General features: G+C 38.9%; 1 protein-coding gene across 11 annotated transcripts in view; it reads right to left on the reverse strand.

The window, feature by feature from the left end:
- map7d2.S (MAP7 domain containing 2 S homeolog) overlaps positions 1–18265 on the reverse strand; it is a 77395-nt gene that overhangs the window by 1537 nt on the left and 57593 nt on the right. For 4 of the 11 annotated variants that reach the window (XM_018249076.2, XM_018249075.2, XM_041583630.1 and 1 more), the window contains 11 exons: positions 16236–16361; positions 14153–14304; positions 12502–12629; positions 12018–12235; positions 11191–11332; positions 10866–11070; positions 8839–8943; positions 8215–8268; positions 6528–6597; positions 3727–3916; positions 1650–1920 (listed from right to left, as the gene is read on the reverse strand). In XM_018249076.2, the coding sequence (XP_018104565.1) occupies positions 1671–1920; positions 3727–3916; positions 6528–6597; positions 8215–8268; positions 8839–8943; positions 10866–11070; positions 11191–11332; positions 12018–12235; positions 12502–12629; positions 14153–14304; positions 16236–16361 (1640 nt within the window). In that variant the 3' untranslated portion in view covers positions 1650–1670. Of the gene's footprint in view, positions 1–1649; positions 1921–3726; positions 3917–6527; positions 6598–8214; positions 8269–8838; positions 8944–10865; positions 11071–11190; positions 11333–12017; positions 12236–12501; positions 12630–14152; positions 14305–16235; positions 16362–18265 lie in introns of those variants that run through there. The other 7 variants (XM_041583624.1, XM_041583629.1, XM_041583626.1 and 4 more) reach the window with 3 other exon arrangements.

Consider the following 18265-nt stretch of genomic DNA (forward strand, 5'->3'; position numbering starts at 1 on the left):
TATAACATACTAAGGGGTAGATTTATTAAGGTTCGAATTTTCAAGTTGGATTTTTGATCAAAACTCACAAATTCGAGTTGGGAATAATCCAAACTCGGACTCGAGATTTATCATACTTTGACCCTGGTAACAACTAGAATTCAACTATTCACCACCTAAAACCTGCCAAGTTCATGTAGAAGTCAATGGGAGAGGTCCAGTGATCCATTAAAAGAGGTTAATAGCCTTCCTGACATTCAAGTTTTTGTTTTTTTGGAGAAAAAAAAACTTGATTCGAGTTTAGTCGAATTCAATTCAATTTGAGTTTTTGGGTCGGGAATATTCGTTTTGAGTTGTAGATGTTCGAATTTTTTCGTAAATAACCATCCAGTCAAATTCACATGAATTCGAAACTTGACCTTTGATTAAAGGACCAGTAACATAATTAAAAAAAAAAAATTGTTTGTATAGATCGAAAAAAACACCAACACAAATGAAAGTTTTAAATTGCAAAGTCTTTATTACAGGGATACTGTCATGGGGAAAAAAAAATTCAAAACGCATCAGTTAATAGTGCTGCTCCAGCAGAATTCTGCACTGAAATCCATTTCTCAAAAGAGCAAACAGATTTTTTTATATTCAATTTTGAAATCTGACATGGGGCTAGACATTTTTCAATTTCCCAGCTGCCCCTGGTCATGTGACTTGTGCCTGCACTTTAGGAGAGAAATGCTTTCTGGCAGGCTGCTGTTTTTCCTTCTCAATGTAACTGAATGTGTCTCAGTGGGACATGGGTTTTTACTATTGAGTGTTGTTCTTAGATCTACCAGACAGTTGTTACCTTGTGTTAGGGAACTGTTATCTGGTTACCTTCCCATTGTTCTTTTGTTTGGCTGGGGGGGGGAAGGGAGGGGGGTGATATCACTCCAACTTGCAGTACAGCAGTAAAGCGTGATTGAAGTTTATCAGAGCACAAGTCACATGACTTGGGGCAGCTGGGAAATTGACAATATGTCTAGCCCCATGTCAGATTTCAAAATTGAATATAAAAAAAATCTGTTTGATCTTTTGAGAAATGGATTTCAGTGCAGAATTCTGCTGGAGCAGCACTATTAACGGATTCATTTTGAAAAAACTTTTTTCCCCCATGACAGTATCCCTTTAAGAAGTAAATTACCGAATCTCCGCTTGCGCTCCTCTTCAGAAAGCGATTGGGCAATCCATCGTGCGGCACTCAATTTCTCCTCCCTGCCTTCCTTATAGGAGATAGCCAGGGAGGCGAAATCAAGCGCCGCAAGATGGATCGTGGCTGTGCCGCCTTTTCCAAAAAGGAGTGCAAGGGGAGTTTTGGCAAGTTATTTCTTAATAAAGACTTTGAGATTTTAAAGTTTAATTTGTGTTGGTGTTTTTTTTTCCCGATCTATACAAACAAATCAAAAAAAAAAAAAAATGATGTTACTGGTCCTTTAATGGGCCTCTAAAAGTTAACTTAAAGGTGAACCACCCCTTTAATCTCCTGGTGTCCTGGGATATGGGGTTGCTGCCCCATGCCTGAGAAACAAATTAAGTAATCCCACATGTTTGCATTTTATAACCGACTAAATTTGCAAATTAAAGGCATCACTAACATCCCTTTAATACACAGCATTTTACACATGCAATTACCTTAATTACATTGACTGTAGTACAGATCAGCAGATTGAATTGAGTTTTGATTCTTGGCCTGGACTGCTAAATCCATCGATTAGATTTCTATTACAGTCATCAATATTGATGCCCTCACTTGATATTTTGGAGTACGTTGCTTGGCCAGTGAAGTCTAGAAGATCCTCCAAGGCTCTAGAATTGCTCGTCCCATTTTGGCCCAGGGGCATACTGGGAATAAGGTCATTCACTGGTGAAAACTCTGGTATAGATATAAGCTCTTCCTTAGAAACTGGACTGTGGAAGGAAAAAATAAATTAGAGAATAGCTCCAGCTAGTTGGAAATTCTGGACCTTGAAGGGCCATGTCTTGCTCTTCACTGGTCCAGTCCATTTATGCTACTCGATCCCTCACGCACTCAAACCCCATTTAATATCCAGTACACCATGTACACATTTAAGTACCTTAATTGGGACCAAACTGCCTAAACTAGAACAAGTAGTAGGTTTGTCTGTTGTCCTGAATTAGGGATCAGCAACCACATAAGACTCTCACTAAGAACAGGCTACAGGTATGTGTTTTATGCACAATCTTTAAGATCCTGCCTTTATGGGATATCATTCTTGTGAAATGCCTTCATTTCACAAATTTACTATTCTACGTTCAATTTGCATCTTAAACTCCTTAAAGGAGAAAAACGCCTTTTTTTTTAAAAAAAAACAAACAAAAAAAACCCTACCCCACATAGACCCCCCCCCCCCTAGAGTCCTGCAGCGGGTCGGGTAGACGTTCCGGGTGCGGGTATAGATGTGGGTCGGCGGTTCTGCGTGTCGCAGGTCAGGCCGTGGGTCTTCTCAATATCGATTTTTACTCCTTTTTTTCTGATCACGTCTACTTCCAATGATGTCACTTCCGGTTTACAATGACCGCACGTCCTGATTCTTTATGGTCAGCAGGTCGCATGTCTGGGTTGCGGATAAGGTACTTATTTACTGGGGTAAATATTTCTTCCAATCTACAAGGAGTTGTGTCTATATTCGAATTGCTAAACTGGTCTGTCATGGCGAGTTGAATGTAACGGAAGAACGTTTGGCAGTTTATAGTAAGCTTTCAGGGCATCAAAGGGTAATAATGCCCAGTTTTCGGTTATATGTCCAAGATATTGATGTTATATTGTGCCCATATTCTAGGGTAAGGGATAGATAGCAGGTGAGGGAGTTGAAGATTATACCAGAGGGAGGCATGGGAGTCAGTTCAGGGAAATTGTGTTAGAGCTGCTTTTCAAACTTGTACTGTTGCTAATGGTGATAGGCTATTTTCCCTTTTATTCCTTGATATAGAATGTTTCTAAGGGCTTCATAGGAGACAACCGCCTGAGCTTCAATAGTAGTAGAAGAATTTTGGGGTGTTGGGGTAGCCCACCACCAAGCAGTTACAAGCTTTATGGACAAGTAGTAGTAGAACATATTAGGGGCTGCGAGACCTCCCATCTCTGCGGGGTAATGTAGAATCGTGAATGATGCCCGGGGGGTGACGAGGCCCAGTACAACGTAGAGAGCATGGATTTCAGTTTACAAAAAAAATTACTGGGTAGGGGGGTGGGAGCTTGATGGAACAGGTATGTAAATTTGGGGAGCAGAATCCTATCCAATTGGCCGGTTTTACTTGCAAGAAGGATTAATTATATCTTAGTTTGGGTCAAGTACAAAGAACTGCTTTATTATTAGATAAATTAGATATAATTAGATAAAAAGGAATTCCTTATTCAACAGAATTATTTGAATAAAATGGAGTATATGGGGGACAGCCTTTCCGAGGATAAGTACATTCATTTACTATGAGCGGTTAGCATAACTCAGCAGCAATGTAGAGTGAGCAATGTGGAGTTCTAACAGCCATGTAAATCATTAATTCCCAAATATGATTTCAATGATTATTTTCAATGCTTGAAGGAATTACAGTGGATTATACAGTATATTATTAAATCTGAAGTGGCTGGACACATTTTAAAGGAAATGACCGATAATTAAATGCCTAATTAATAAATTAACTCCAATATGGCTGGATAATAAAGTGTTGTGGAGAAACAGCTAAATCACATACCTCACATCCATTGATTGGACTTCATCAGTAGAATCATCAATACTGTTGCATTTAGCATCATATCCTTCCAAAGGATAAAGCTCAGCAGTTGGTTTGAGGCCATTAGTTAACATTTCCTGGGACCTGCTCTCTAGCTTTTGGGCTGCTGGAGGTTTACATTCCTGGAAACTGGACAACCCATTGACTTGTACTAGAAGAGAATTGGTGAGGAAAACACACATAAACAGAGCTTTAACGCAGAATACACAAATAATATTTTTCTGACATTAGCAGCCCAAAGCCAACTCGATTCCCTCAACTGTTTTTGTCTTCCAATCCCAATAACATACATATATAACAGCAACCAGACACTAGCTTGAAATGTAACGTCTGGCTTTTGGACTATAGTATGCTTTTTCATGGTCCTACATAACCCTTGGGTTAAGATGGCCATAGAAGTGGCTAACTGAATCCGAGTCTGATTTAAAAGACGTAGCCCCATATGTAATAAAAGGCACTAAATTTGCTCAGGAGCAGTAACTAATAGCAACCAATAAGATGATTGCCTTTGAACAGGTGACCAGTAAATGCTTCTTGCTGATTGGTTGCTATGGGTTACTGCTATTGGGCAAAGTTAGTGCCTTTTATTACATAACCCCTTTAGAACATTATTTTATCAGCAACGGAACTATGATCGCCAGGGCCCAGGTGTAGGCATAGCAGTCAGGTCCCCCACCCCAGGGTGGTGCGGGCCGGGTGCAATCGTACCCCCCGCACCCACTGTAGTTCCGCCCCTGCAGGGGCGTAACTATAGAGGAAGCAGACCCTGCAGTTGCAGGGGGGCCCAGGATTGTAGGGGGCCCAGTGAGACCCTAATTAATTAGAAATTTTAATATATCTTGGTAAAATAGGCCAACTTATAAATATTTTGGGGCCCTAAATTGAATTTGCTATGGGGCCCAGTAACAACTAGTTACGCCACTGCGCCCCTGTATCCTATGACTATAAATAAGAGTTTTTTATCCTATATTATACTTAACAAAACCTTCATAAAGCCTTTCCTTACCTTTAGTTCAATAGGATTGTCAAGTTGCCTGACACTCAATAAAATCTACAGCTCGGGCACACTGGTAATTCTGTGCCAAGGCCATAGATTCTACAATATAGGCATGAAAGAGGTTACAAAAAGCCACATATCTAGTACTTGATGGTTACTATTGTTATGTGTAAACATTTTCCCCCTGTATTATTCAGCTCTTCAATGTATACCCTGCCAATGATAAACAGCTGAGTTCAGAATAATAGCAGTCCAACAGCACTAACCTGATCAATCACAGATTTTGGTAGAAATTAAATTTCTACATGCAGATAATTTACTAGTAGGTGTAGTAGAGTAATAGAAAACCAACATGACATGCATGCTGCTGATTCGGATTAATTGAGGCTTGTTCAAAATAACAGCAGTATTGAAAATAATATTTTTTTCCAAATAATAGTAACGTGGAGTTAAATTAGTTGTCATTCTATGAAAAAACAGGTGTCAATTACGGCCCTCAATTAAGGAAGGAAGGCAGCAAATGTTGTGCATGCTGGTTATAGTGCATTTCAGACATGAGTACTTTGATTAAAAAGTTCATTGGAGAGGGGAAAACATATAAGTGCAGAAAATGACAGGCTGCTCAACTAAAATGATCGCAAATGTTTTAAAATTGCAACCAAACCCTAAAGACATGTAAGAAAATGGAAAAACTACCTTTTGAATGGATAGAAGAATACTCAAAATGGCAAAGACAATGGCCAATGACCAGCTCCAGGAAGATCAAAAAAGATCTAAAGTTACCTGTGAGTATTGCTACAATTAGTAGACGCCTATGTGAAAACAAGCTATCGGCAAGAAGCCCCCGCAAAGTCCCATTGTTGAAAAAAAGACGTGCCAAGGTTACAATTTGCCAAAGAACACATTGACTGGTATAAATAGAAATGGACTGATGAAAGCAAGAGAGTGTTCTTTTGGGGTATAGGAGCTGCAAACACTGAATTCAAGTCACAGTACACTGTGAATACAATGAAACATGGTGGCACAAGCATCATGATATGGGGATGTTTCTTATACTTTGGTGTTTGGCCTATTTATCACATACCAGGGATCATGGATCAGTTTTAATACACAAAATACTTGAAGAGGTCATGTTGCCTTATGCCGAAGAGGAAATGTCCTTGAAATGGGAGTTTCAACAAGACAACAACCCCAAACACACCAGTAAACAAGCAACATCTTGGTTCCAGGCCAACAAGATTGACGTTATGGAGTGGCCAGCTCAATCCCTGGACTTTAATCCAACAGAAAACTTATGGGGTGACATCAAAAATGCTGTTTCTGAGGCAAAACCAAGAAATGCAAAATAATAGTGGAATTTAACAGGTGCCAGAAGTTGGTGGACTCCATAAAACACAGATGTGCAGCAGTTCTCAGAAACACTACTTATACAACTAAATATTAGTTCAGTGATTCAAAGAAAAACAAAATCTTGAAACATTGCTCAGTTTATACAGTGAATGAGTTTGTCAAGAACAATTCAGACACTGCTATTTTTTTTGAACAACCTAATATTTTTTTACTTTCTGTAAAGGAATAACACAAATTTGATAACCTTTTCTTCAAGTTTTGATTTGGACAGAATGTACAGTGTTCCCAATGCATTTGCGTGTATGGAAAGAAAAGCTATTATAAGGATTTTGAGCATTATTCACTTTTTTAAACACACTGCTATTATTCTGAACACAAATGTATACTTAAACGCTTCCAAATTATATATAGTTACCATTTTCCTCTGGTTTTGCAGTATTTTCTAAATTCAAAGATGGTGGAATCTCCGGCTTCAACTGTTCTTTCTGGGGGGAAAAAAACATCAATTTGCGTTGTTTCATGATAATGAAACATAATAATTTTTCACCCTTATGACAAAAACTAAGATAATAAATGGAAACTATTGCCCCTTGATATTTATTATTTTGTGACAACAATTCTGAATGTTTTTTTCTATTAGTGTGTTCTATTGAGGAGCAGACTATTGCATTTTAAGTGCACATTTTCCCTGTAGAATTTGTGGGTTGTGGAGGAATTATTTAATTATATCTCTTTACTGTGTCAGAGGAAGCTAAAGGGGACTTTGCCCCTAAATCTGTGACTTTGTATAATTCCATCTCCAGCTGTTTTTTTCAATGGTGATGCCTTACCACGACCCCCTTGATCACTAGACCATTCCCCTTCCGGCTTCCTGTAATGGGTGTGATATAGGGGGTACATAGAACAACATGACAAAACTATGCAGTGAACGTTCCTTTATGGAAGCTATGGGATAAAATGGTAAATAGCTATACTTTCACCTCTTGATATGTACAGTAGGGTATAGTAGTGATAGAATGACTGGCAATCGGTGTTATTGCATGGTGCCTGAAAACCAAATGCACAATCCTATGCTTGAATATTACTGTTTCTGCCAAGGTGACTTAACACTAACACAAAAATAAGGATTTGGTTTTCTAGGCTGCTCTAATGGAAACAATATCAGAAACAGAAGATCTATGGACAGTCCTGCAGTGGGCTGGGTACCCTGCTGAATGAGGGTAGGCTTAGGCTCAGGTATAGATGCGGGTCTGCGTGGTCACAGGTCTGCGGGACACGGATCGGGTTGCGTGTCTCTTCCTGCTGCAGCGCTCTCCCCTTTCCCTCCACTCATCTCCCCTCCCATCTGACTTCCGGCACAGCTCTCTTACATGACACGGCGCGCTTCTGTCTCTCTCGACTATCGGCCACGTCTGATGATGTCACTTCCGGTTTGCAGTAACATCACCTCCGGTTTGCGGATAAGGCAGTTGCGGGTCAGGGTCGGGTAGTGGTTCAAAATGGGTAAATATGAGGGTCGCGGTTCGGGTCTTAGAAATTGGTTCCACGCAGGACTCTAATCTATGGCCACCAAGTGGCCATACACAGAGAGATCCGCTATTTTGCCGATGTCGCCAAACGAGCGGATCTCTCTCCGATATGCCCACCTTGAGGTGGGCAATATCGGGCTGGTCCGATCGTGGGCCCTAGGGCCCAACCATCAGATCCTAATGAATGGGAACGGACGGTCGGATCGCAGGACCACATCAACGAACAGATGTGGCCGCAATCCAACGGGATTTTTTGTTCTTTCCGATCGAGATCTGGCCGACTTTCGGCCAGATCTCGATCGGGGAAGCCCGTCGGGGGCCCCATACACGGGCCAATAAGCTGCCGACTCGGTCTGTCAGCAGCTTTTATCGGCCCGTGTATAGACAGAGATAGAATCTTGGCCATTAAGCACAACGGGACTGTTTTTTTTTTTGGAGAGGAAGAAAATGCAAAGGAAGGCCAGTTACATAAATGAGATACATATTTTTGAAATAATGTCCTTTTGCCATGCTGTAACATAAAACAAAATAAAAATTTAGTTAAGACAAGAAATAAATCTAGTTTCAAAATACCTTGATTTCTGGGGCCTCACTTTTCCTGGTCCTTTTCATGATCTCGTCAATTCTCTGTAAAAATAAAATTCAGATTAGAATGTCTCTCTCTCAGGAAGTTCACTAGTTCTTGCTAAAGGCATTTGTATATTGGACACATGTGGGTTCACTTTAGCAATATCAAGACTTATTAGCCTGTGTAAAAATGAATTGGCTACTATTACAGTACGACTAGTTAATGTGCTAAATATCTGACAAATCAGCTTCCAGGCTGCACATGTTGAGACCCAGAATACACACTGATCCACACTTCCGGTCAACAGGCAGAACAAATAGGTAATGAAAGGGAAGTCCCAGCAACTGGATTTATTTGTTCATACAGACGAACATGTGATCAGAAGGGCTGAGCCTTTGGAGAAGCATCACTAAAGAGAAACTGTAGTGTTACTGACTGAAGAGAGAGTCTATGGAAAAGGAAAGGCCTTACAGGAAAGAATTTATCTAAAATTCAAACAGTAAAAGTAAGCTTTCCTCTTTAAAGTCTTTACTATTTTGGCCCTGTAATTCTAGATACAAAGCAGTTTGGGATACGAAATTTCATTCTCAAACCTGGATATGAAATGATTAACAGAAGCAAGTGCCCACCTTCTTCCTCTCCAGACGCTCCTGTTCAATCTGCTGAACGATCTGCTCTCTCTCCAATCTCATTGCTTCGGCCACTTCCCGAGCCTTCACCTCAGCCTCTTCCTTCTACCAATGAAAAATCATGTTATACCGTATACAGAGGTGCATAGCCTGCAGACATTTTATAAACAGACACATTTTGGTGCATGGCTGGGGACAGAAGCAACGAAACTTCAGGAAAAACTGGGTTGCGTCAGGTGATATTATAATATATACTGAAGATAATATATAACTGGTGGAAAATATTCTTATAGATAAAGGGGAACTTTGCATCATTTTATTTGCTCAGTGAAAGAAGCAAGTTTATTAAAGGGGTGGTACACCTTCAGATTGACTTTTAATATGATGTAGAAATTCTGAGACATTTTGCAATTGGTCTTCATGTTTTATTTGTTGTGGTCTTTAAGTTATTTTGCTTTCTGTTCAGCAGCTCTCAAGTTTATGATTTCAGCAGGTACCTGGTTGCTAGGGTTTCTCTAGCAACCAGATACTTATTTGAATGAGACTGGAAAACAAATAGGTGAAGGACTGCAAAGGTAGATAAGTTGTAAAAAAAAAAAAAAAGGAAAATTGTAGTCTCAGAGTGGGGTCAGTTACCCCCCCCCTCCATCTAAAAGCTAGAAAGAGGCAGAAAAGGAAGGCAAATAATTAAAGTATAAACAATGCAGAAAATTGTTGCTAGAAATGGGACATTATATAACATACTAAGAGTACTTTCAAGTTTACAATGCAACTGCTTGTTGTTTCTAACTCCTGAAACAGTGAAGCAGAAGGCATTCAACAATAATTCTCATAATGATTTACATACTTCTACACAGGTCTGTTGCTCATATGGCTTCTGCTACATTGTCTCAAGAGTCAGTACTTGCTCTGCATAGAACAGAAAGATCATCGAATGCTGCTTTCAATAGCAATATCACGAATAACTCTAAAAATGAACGTTTTTATTTAATGTATCCAGGAAAGACTGGATCTGTAATTAATTTTATTTTAGGAGCAATATAATTTGCCACTTGTCTCTAGGACACACTGGGGATCATTTATCAACACTGGGCAAATTTGCCCATGCACTGTAACTAATGGCAACCAATCAAATTGCTGCATTGATTGTTCTTCTTGCAACTGGCTTTAAAAAAAGTTAATCATGGGTTGGTTGCTATAGGTAACTGCCCATGGGCAAATTTGCCCAGATAAATGAGCACTACCATTTCCTAAAATCAGCTATCTGGGGCATCCAAATGGGGCTATAAATGCTATTTAGTTTTTTCACCATAAGGATTTACAGTTCCTCTTGGACTTAAATGCACAGCTTATCTATCTTATGTACTAGAATTTGGATTTTTTTTCCAGTTTCTGATAATATAGATTGTTTTGTACAATTTATAATGCATTTCAATGGGTGTTTTCCCAGATTGTCCTAATGTTCCCAAAAATTGCGATTTGTCCTCCGTGAATGTTATTAATGAAATAAAAAGGTTTACCAGATGCATATTTTGCCATAGTTCTGCATGTAAATAGTAATTTTGAATTAGTCTGCCCCCCATACAGTCCTGCACCAATCACTAATTGATTTAGGTTGTGTATGTGACTGACAGAGAGGCCTTGCACATGTCCCCCATAGTGTAACAATGCTGCAGTGTTTAACCCTTGTTATTAACACAGTAAATATTGTATCTCCTGTGCTTATATCCTTTCAGTACTTACAGAAGTTGCTTTAACAAATTTCCCTGATTTTACACTTTCCTGGATTTTACATATTTTTCTCCTGGTCCCCTGAAAAACGTAAAATGGGGGTTCTACTGTACACAAGTATCTTTGCAAAGACAAATCACTATTAATTTCAAGAGGAGGAAGGGTTCATGTTCCATTTCCATTGCATCAATATTTTCAATGTACTTTTTGGAAAGCTCATTTGAAGAGCCATGTTAAAGGCAACTGTGGGTACAGCAGGCATCAAGGTTAATTGGCTTCTTGCACATATTTAATACCTGTTTTTCCAAATAGGCCTGCATTTTCTTTTCCTGCTTTTCCTTCTGTAATCTTTCTTCTTCAGCTCTCAGCTTAGCTTCTTCTTCTGCTTTTCTTTTAGCTTCCTCTTCTTCTTGCTTTCTCTTCTCCGCCAGTTTTCTTGCTTCCTCTTTCAAGCGAATTCTTTTTTCCTCAGCTTTCTGTCTTGTCTCTTCTTCTATTTGCCTGTAAAAAAAAAAAATTACAGTCCGCCATTTTTATATTAGCACATAAAACTGCATAAACCAAAAATTCTGAAAACATGGGTATGGCTCCCTACAGTACAACATTACGGCATTGTTTCACCTCTCCAGTTCCTCTAGCTCACGCCTGTCCTGTTCCTCTTGCTCTTTCTGTAGTCGAGCTTTTCGTCTCTTCTCTGCCAAGATTTTTGCAGCTTCCTCTGCATCAGTTGTGCCAGCAGTGGTCTTTCCAGTGTTTCCTGTACCTAATGCATTGGGAAGAACGTACAGCACTGATTTAACAGCAACACTTTACAGTAATAGGCAACTATATTATCTTGCAAATATTACTTTCCTCTTGGGAAATGCGAGGGTATAGAACGGTCATTGTTTGACTTTTTCAACTAAAGCCCCTGTTGAAGGTCTATCTTTTTGGTAAGGGTCCCACTTGGTTCAAAGCAAGGTTACAGATATAGGAAAATATTGGTTTATTAACACCCATTGTTTCAAGAATATCTATGACCGCAAATCTTACCCTAGCTGACCTTCAATGCTTTCTCAGTAGTATATAGAAGAGCTAAACTTTCAGGCTGAGCCGCTACTGCCATTGGCTTAGAGAGAAAATCACCTGTGCCCATTTAATAATTTGATAGATAGTACATGAAGGTAAAAAAACATTGTTAATCAAATTATGCTAATCATACAGTAATTAAGATGCAAGGTCAAGTGAGCAAGATCTACGTAACCTCACCTTGCTCTCTGTACCTTTGCATATACTAAAATGTAAACCCCGCATGATACTATACATTACTAATTTATAAACACTTGAAAGAACTGCCAAGTCCAAAAGCCACAAACATTTTTAAATGCACTCACCATTGTAAATTGATCACAATTTTATAATATATTATCTCAGAATTATTTTATAACCTCCACTTCTGCAATACTTACTTTCAGTCTCTGTCTTTCCTGCAGAGCTGGCACTTTTTTCAGATTTTATAGCATCAGCTGCTGGTACATTCTCAACCCTAGGGCTGGATACTTCTTTCTCAGTTTTCTTCTTGGGTGTCTCCTGGCCAAAATGAGGGGCCCCTTGGAACCTGACAGGGGAAGCAGGATGCAGCTTGGTTGCCTTCACTGGAGATTGTGAGCATGACTTTGGAAGTGTCCTAGAAACAGAGAATAGTTCATTCTAAGCTGATATTGAAAGGGGCTTTAGTCTAACTGTGGTGATGCAGCAGTTATTTCTGAAATATGCAAAACATCTACAGTGGAACCTAAATTTTACATCCCCTGATTTTTTTTCCCCTGATTTTATATTGTTGTTTTGTGGCCCCACCTATATATTATGCATAATACATTTCCCTGATTTTACACCATTTTTTTCTGGTCCCCTGAAAAACAGGTTCTACTGTATATCCCAAACTGTTCTTACTTTGAGGTGGCTGGAGAGGATGATCTCTTGGAGAAAGTGGCTGGTGACTCAGATCTGCGGAGAGTGGAAGCAACTGCACTTGTATGAACCGGAGTGGTGGACCTCTTTTCTTTCTTCAGTTTTTCTGTCTGTAAGTGTAAAAGTCATTAGGAGGGACACCGTTATGTTCTTAACCAAATGACTGGCTGTGTGGCAAGAATGTACAATACAATATATTGGTAATCGGACTCTTGTGCAACAATGACACCCGTCTAAAACCCAGGACAAATGCGTTAAACTTATCCATGTCAGTAGTTTTCTGTATTATATAATATGAAGTTTTTGAGATATTAATGGTTTATTAAATCAACAAAGACGCTAAAATCTGAATATGCAAATTAGGATTCAGCTTTAGTTCAGCCAAATCTTATGCATGTCCTTAAATACAAAAAAATAATAAATGCTACCTGTGAAATATATTAAGCACCTATTTTTGATATAAGCATAAGATAGTCTGTACTAATCTGGGCACATGCAATGTCCTATCTGAGCAAGATGTCTTTCAGGTGCTCTCTGGCTCCCCTTCTCTTCCTGCTGTTTCGATTTGAATCACCAAGCCAATGATGAAGTGCTAGGTGCAGACAAGGCCTATACATTTAGAGTAAGGGACTTTTCTGGATTTGCAGCACCAGGTTTTCAAATAGTACCTCCACTGTACTATAGTGCTATTACCTTTACCTGAATGTGGCAGTTGTGCCAGGTTTGTTATCCTTTCACTAACAATTTATCTTATAAGCAATAAAAAGCCTTATCATATTAAACAGTCATTATATGCAAACACTTCATACTCTTCTGTTTCTTTCTAGTTTTCAAATAGCTACCCTGGCAAACAAAAATCTATTGCTCTCTGAAGCTACAATTTTGTTCTTAAAGGGCATGTAAAGTCTAAAATAGAATAAGGCTAGAAATGCTGTATTTTGTATACTAAATATAAACATGAACTTACTGCACCACAAGCCTAATCAAACAAATAATTTATGCTTTCAAAGTTGGCTACAGGGGGTCACCATCTTGTAACTTTGTTAAACATCTTTGCAAGACTAAGACTATGCACATGCTCAGTGTGGTCTGGGCTGCTTAGGGATCGTCATAAACAAAGCTGCTTGAGTTCTGCATGGCTGGGAAGTAAGGCGGGGGCTCCCCCTGCTGTTCATAAGTATGATTGTTTCCCTGCTCAGCAGTTAGGGACCGTCTGACAATTTATATCCACAGCAGTAAATGAAGGGAGAATTTCTTATAAAAACGGTACACGTTTTTTAATTAAAGTATATTGGAGATAGGTTTCTTTTTTATTAAAGAAAGTAAAAATGGGATTTTATTTTTTTGCCTTTACATGCCCTTTAATTTTACTTTGTATTATTAAGTCCCTCTCATGTTCATCTATAATCAAATCATAAAGTCTGTAATTCAAACCACTGCCTGGTTGCTAGGCTAAATTGGACTCTATCAACTGGCTACCTGCTGAATTTATAAACGGGAGAGCTACTGAACACAAAAGCAAAATAATTCATAAATGACAAAAAATTTAAATATGAAGACCAACAAATGAAACAACTTTATTCAACAATATGATGAATAACATGCAACATTTAGAGAACTGAATGGAACTGACCTGTACAGAGTCTGGAGATGTGGGGGTTTTAACGCCATCGGACCCATTTCCAGGTGGCACGTTCTTCCGTCGTTCTGCACTCCGTACAGGAGAGGATTTGAAGGGAGATTTAAGGGGGCTAGCAGGTGCTACACGAGGACAGACATGAAAGACTAGAGAGTTATAACATAAAAGCGAGGAATAAAAGAACACACAGAGGAAATGTTAGTGAAGAGAGAAAGAGGGGGGGAACAAAACAAATATATTAAATAAAGGTAATCACTGACACACATTACAATGAGAAAAAAAAACAGAAATGCTCACTTTCAAAGTATAATAATACATTATTTTGTAGGGTGCTGCCCAGTGATAGGTTTCAATGGCAATTAGGACATTTCAACAGCTATTAGGATTTACTATTAGGGCCAGCGCACATGGGTGAGAGAAGTGTATCTGTTCCATGAACTAACCAAACAAGCTGCTAAGCGACCCATCAACTCCAAATTAAGTCGTTTTGATAAGAAATTAAAAGCGGACCGGTGTAAGAATTTCATTGGGATTCATAGATGACTGGTTGATCAGAGAATGAAAATAAAACTCAAGTGATCGGAGTTTTCGCATTTGTATTATAACACAGGATAGTAAACTCTGTCTGTGGCCCACAAAAACAGATCCCATGAGCAAGCCATGGCAAGTTTATATTTTAGAATAATAACCAGCTAACAAGCTCTGCTATGTAAGATGGAAGGCAGTCTTCACATATGTGAAGCAGGAGAAGGTTTAGAATGGATGAGCTATTGCACCAACCTGATTTTTCATTATCAGTATTGCAATAAATAATGCATTACACAGCTGCTGAGGCATATTAACCACCCATATGATTGTAGAAATGTGTATATTTGTACACTGGGGTTCGTTTAGAGGGGTTGAAGATGAAGGATTTTGTTTTTTTTGTTTTTTTTTTCAACTCAACATTTATAACGGATACATTTTAGCCATCTTTTCAATCACACAAACAGTATATTGTCAGTGTAATTTCCTATGTATTTTGTTAGCTTCTGCCACTATTGGTCGGCTCTTTTCCCACCATACACGCACCGAATATCGTACGATACTGTACTGTGCGTCTATGGCCAACTTAAGGTGATCTCTCCCTACAGTGTCACACACCCATGAATAAATTATTGGAGTATGGATTGTTTTCCAGATCTTGCAGAGAAAAAGTCACTTTTTATATTGCTCTGTTATGGGAACAATGATAGATATATGAGTTGATGTTACACCCACATCAGACATAAAACATACTTAGGTTTAAAGCTGTAATTTTTAAAAATATTTCAGACAGAGGAGCACTAAATGTATAGAGAGATGAAAATACGGTACCGCTCCTAGCACTCATATTCGAGAAATTGATTATTCTGCAATGATTTGCTTAAAATTTAATGAAAACTGGAAATGTGATACAAAGCATTCTACTCTGAAAATGTCCCATCCAACATCTGCAAATGTCTGTTACAAAATGTTACAGGTGTGGGATCTTTTATCCGGAATCCTGTTATTCAGAGACTTCCACATTTTAGAAAGGTCATCTCCCATTAAATCAAATAATTCAAAATTTAAAACATGATTTCCTTTTTCTCCATAACAATAATAAAACAGTACCTTAAAGTTACTCCTAATTAAGTTATAATTAATCATTGGAGGCAAAACAATCCTAATGGGTTCATTTAATATGGAAATTTTCTTTTTAAGTATGGAGATTCAAATTACAGAAAGACCCAATCATTCTGGTATGGGTAAGTGCAAAGGATTTCTTTTTTCTGTCTGTAATTAATTTGTAGACGAACCTTAATTGCACCCCCACCAACTGCAGTAATTTCACTTTGGTCAATGAAAAGGTCAAAACATTATTACAAGTATTTTTAAAGCTGCCCCTGAAACTTTATGGATCCAGAGTACCAAAAACATAATAGCACAGCAAAGCTGCCTGTGTTTAGCAAACCTGTCAGCTGCCATATTTTTATTTTAAATGACATATAGCATTGCCTGTTCTCCACTCAATACTTGTATCAGATCTTCACCATTCATTTCCTTTCCATATTACCTGACAGTGAGTGACATGGTTCATTGAGTACAGCCATACTCCTGCTCCTGGCTAAAGAGGAATGTGTTGGAGTCAACAGTCGAGAGACAATGAAATTTTCACTGGGGCTAAGGTGCATGCGATGGGCTGAAGGATGGAAGCAAAGCATGTCAAAATTAAAACAAAGCAAATGAACAAACATAAATAAATGGAAATGAAGGTGAAACAGGTGTTGGCAGATGGACAGAGCACTCACAGATAGCTCTGCAATGCACAAGACACAGGTACCATATTTCCCCATAAACACACAAGACACATGCACATCCTAATAAAAGCACAAAAACAGGCATATCCCTATAAATACACGAGACACAGGCATATCCCCATAAACATACAAAACACAGGTATTTCCCCATAAAGACAGACATCCGCCCATTAACAAAAGAGACACAGGTGTCTAGACACAGATATATCCCTATAAACGCACAAGACACAGGCATATCCCCATAAACACACTAAATGGCAGTGTATTGGGAATTTCCTTAACTGAGAAGGATCTAGGAGTTTGTGTAGATAACAAGTTGTCTAATTCTGGGCAGTGTTATTCTGTGGCTACTAAAGCAAATAAAGTTCTGTCTGGCATAAAAAAGGGCATTAACTCAAGGGATGAAAACATAATTATGCCTCTTTATAGGTCCCTGGTGAGGCCTCATCTGGAGTATGCAGTTCAGTTTTGGACTCCAGTCCTTAAGAGGGATATAAATGAGCTGGAGAGAGTGCAGAGACTAAGTGCAACTAAACTGGTTAGAGGGATGGAAGACTTAAATTATTAGGGTAGACTGTCAAGGTTGGGGTTGTTTTCTCTGGAAAAAAGGCACTTGAGAGGGGACATGATTACACTTTACAAGTACATTAGAGGACATTATAGACAAATAGCAGGGGACCTTTTTACCCATAAAGAGGATCACCGTACCAGAGGCCTCCCCTTTAGACTAGAAGAAAAGAACTTTCATTTGAAGCAACGTAGTTGGTTTTTCACAGTCAGGACAGTGAGGTTGTGGAATGCACTGCCGGGTGATGTTGTGATGGCTGATTCTGTTAATGCCTTTAAGAGGGGCTTGGATGATTTTTTGGACAGACATAATATCAAAGGCTATTGTGATACTAAAAGCTACAGTTAATGTATGAGTATATATAGTTTATGTATATTGAGGGGTCAGTGAGTGTCTGTATGGATGCCGACATCCCCTCATTAAAAAAAACAACACAGGCATATCTCCATAAAACAAAAGAAACAGACATATCCCCATAAACACACAAGACACGGGTAATTCGGCATAAATGCACAAGTCACAGGAATATACACGCTACAGAAAAGACAGGCATCTTTCCATATCACACAGGGAACCACAGCAGCTATGCTACATATGAAAGGCACGTGTATATGCCTAATACACATGGGAGATTTGTAGTTATACTAGATCTCTCAGAATACTCCAAAAGAACTTTAATAAATTAAAAACATCTATTTCTGTAGTTCCCCGATTGTGGGGCGCTATAATGCAATCACCACAGGGTGACCTACAATTATGTTCTCATTCTGTATCCATGTTAAGGGGATAGATAGATAGATAGATAGATAGATATATATAGCAACCAAAAAAAACGCACTCACAGGCCTTCATTTGTGCAAACAAAAATGGTTTTTATTCCGACGTTTCGGCTCTAACACTCGAGCCTTCTTCAGGAAGTGAACATAGTGCATTGTAGCCGAAACGTCGGAATAAAAACCATTTTTGTTTGCACAAATCAAGGCCTGTGAGTGTGGTTTTTTTTGGTTGCTATTTATATTATTATGTAACCAGCACCCAGGCAGTTGCCTATTTTGTATGTGAGTGCTCCAGTTTGCTTGTTATATATATACTGTCCCACAACCTGAGGCCAGTCAGATGACAAGAATCACACACATTAGGCAGTACTGCACACCACAAAGAAAAGACACAAAATACACCACACACACTATCATATACTACCATACACTCGCATGCACC

This window comes from Xenopus laevis, chromosome 2S, assembly GCF_017654675.1.
Source record: "Xenopus laevis strain J_2021 chromosome 2S, Xenopus_laevis_v10.1, whole genome shotgun sequence".
Classification (NCBI taxonomy): Eukaryota; Metazoa; Chordata; class Amphibia; order Anura; family Pipidae; genus Xenopus; species Xenopus laevis.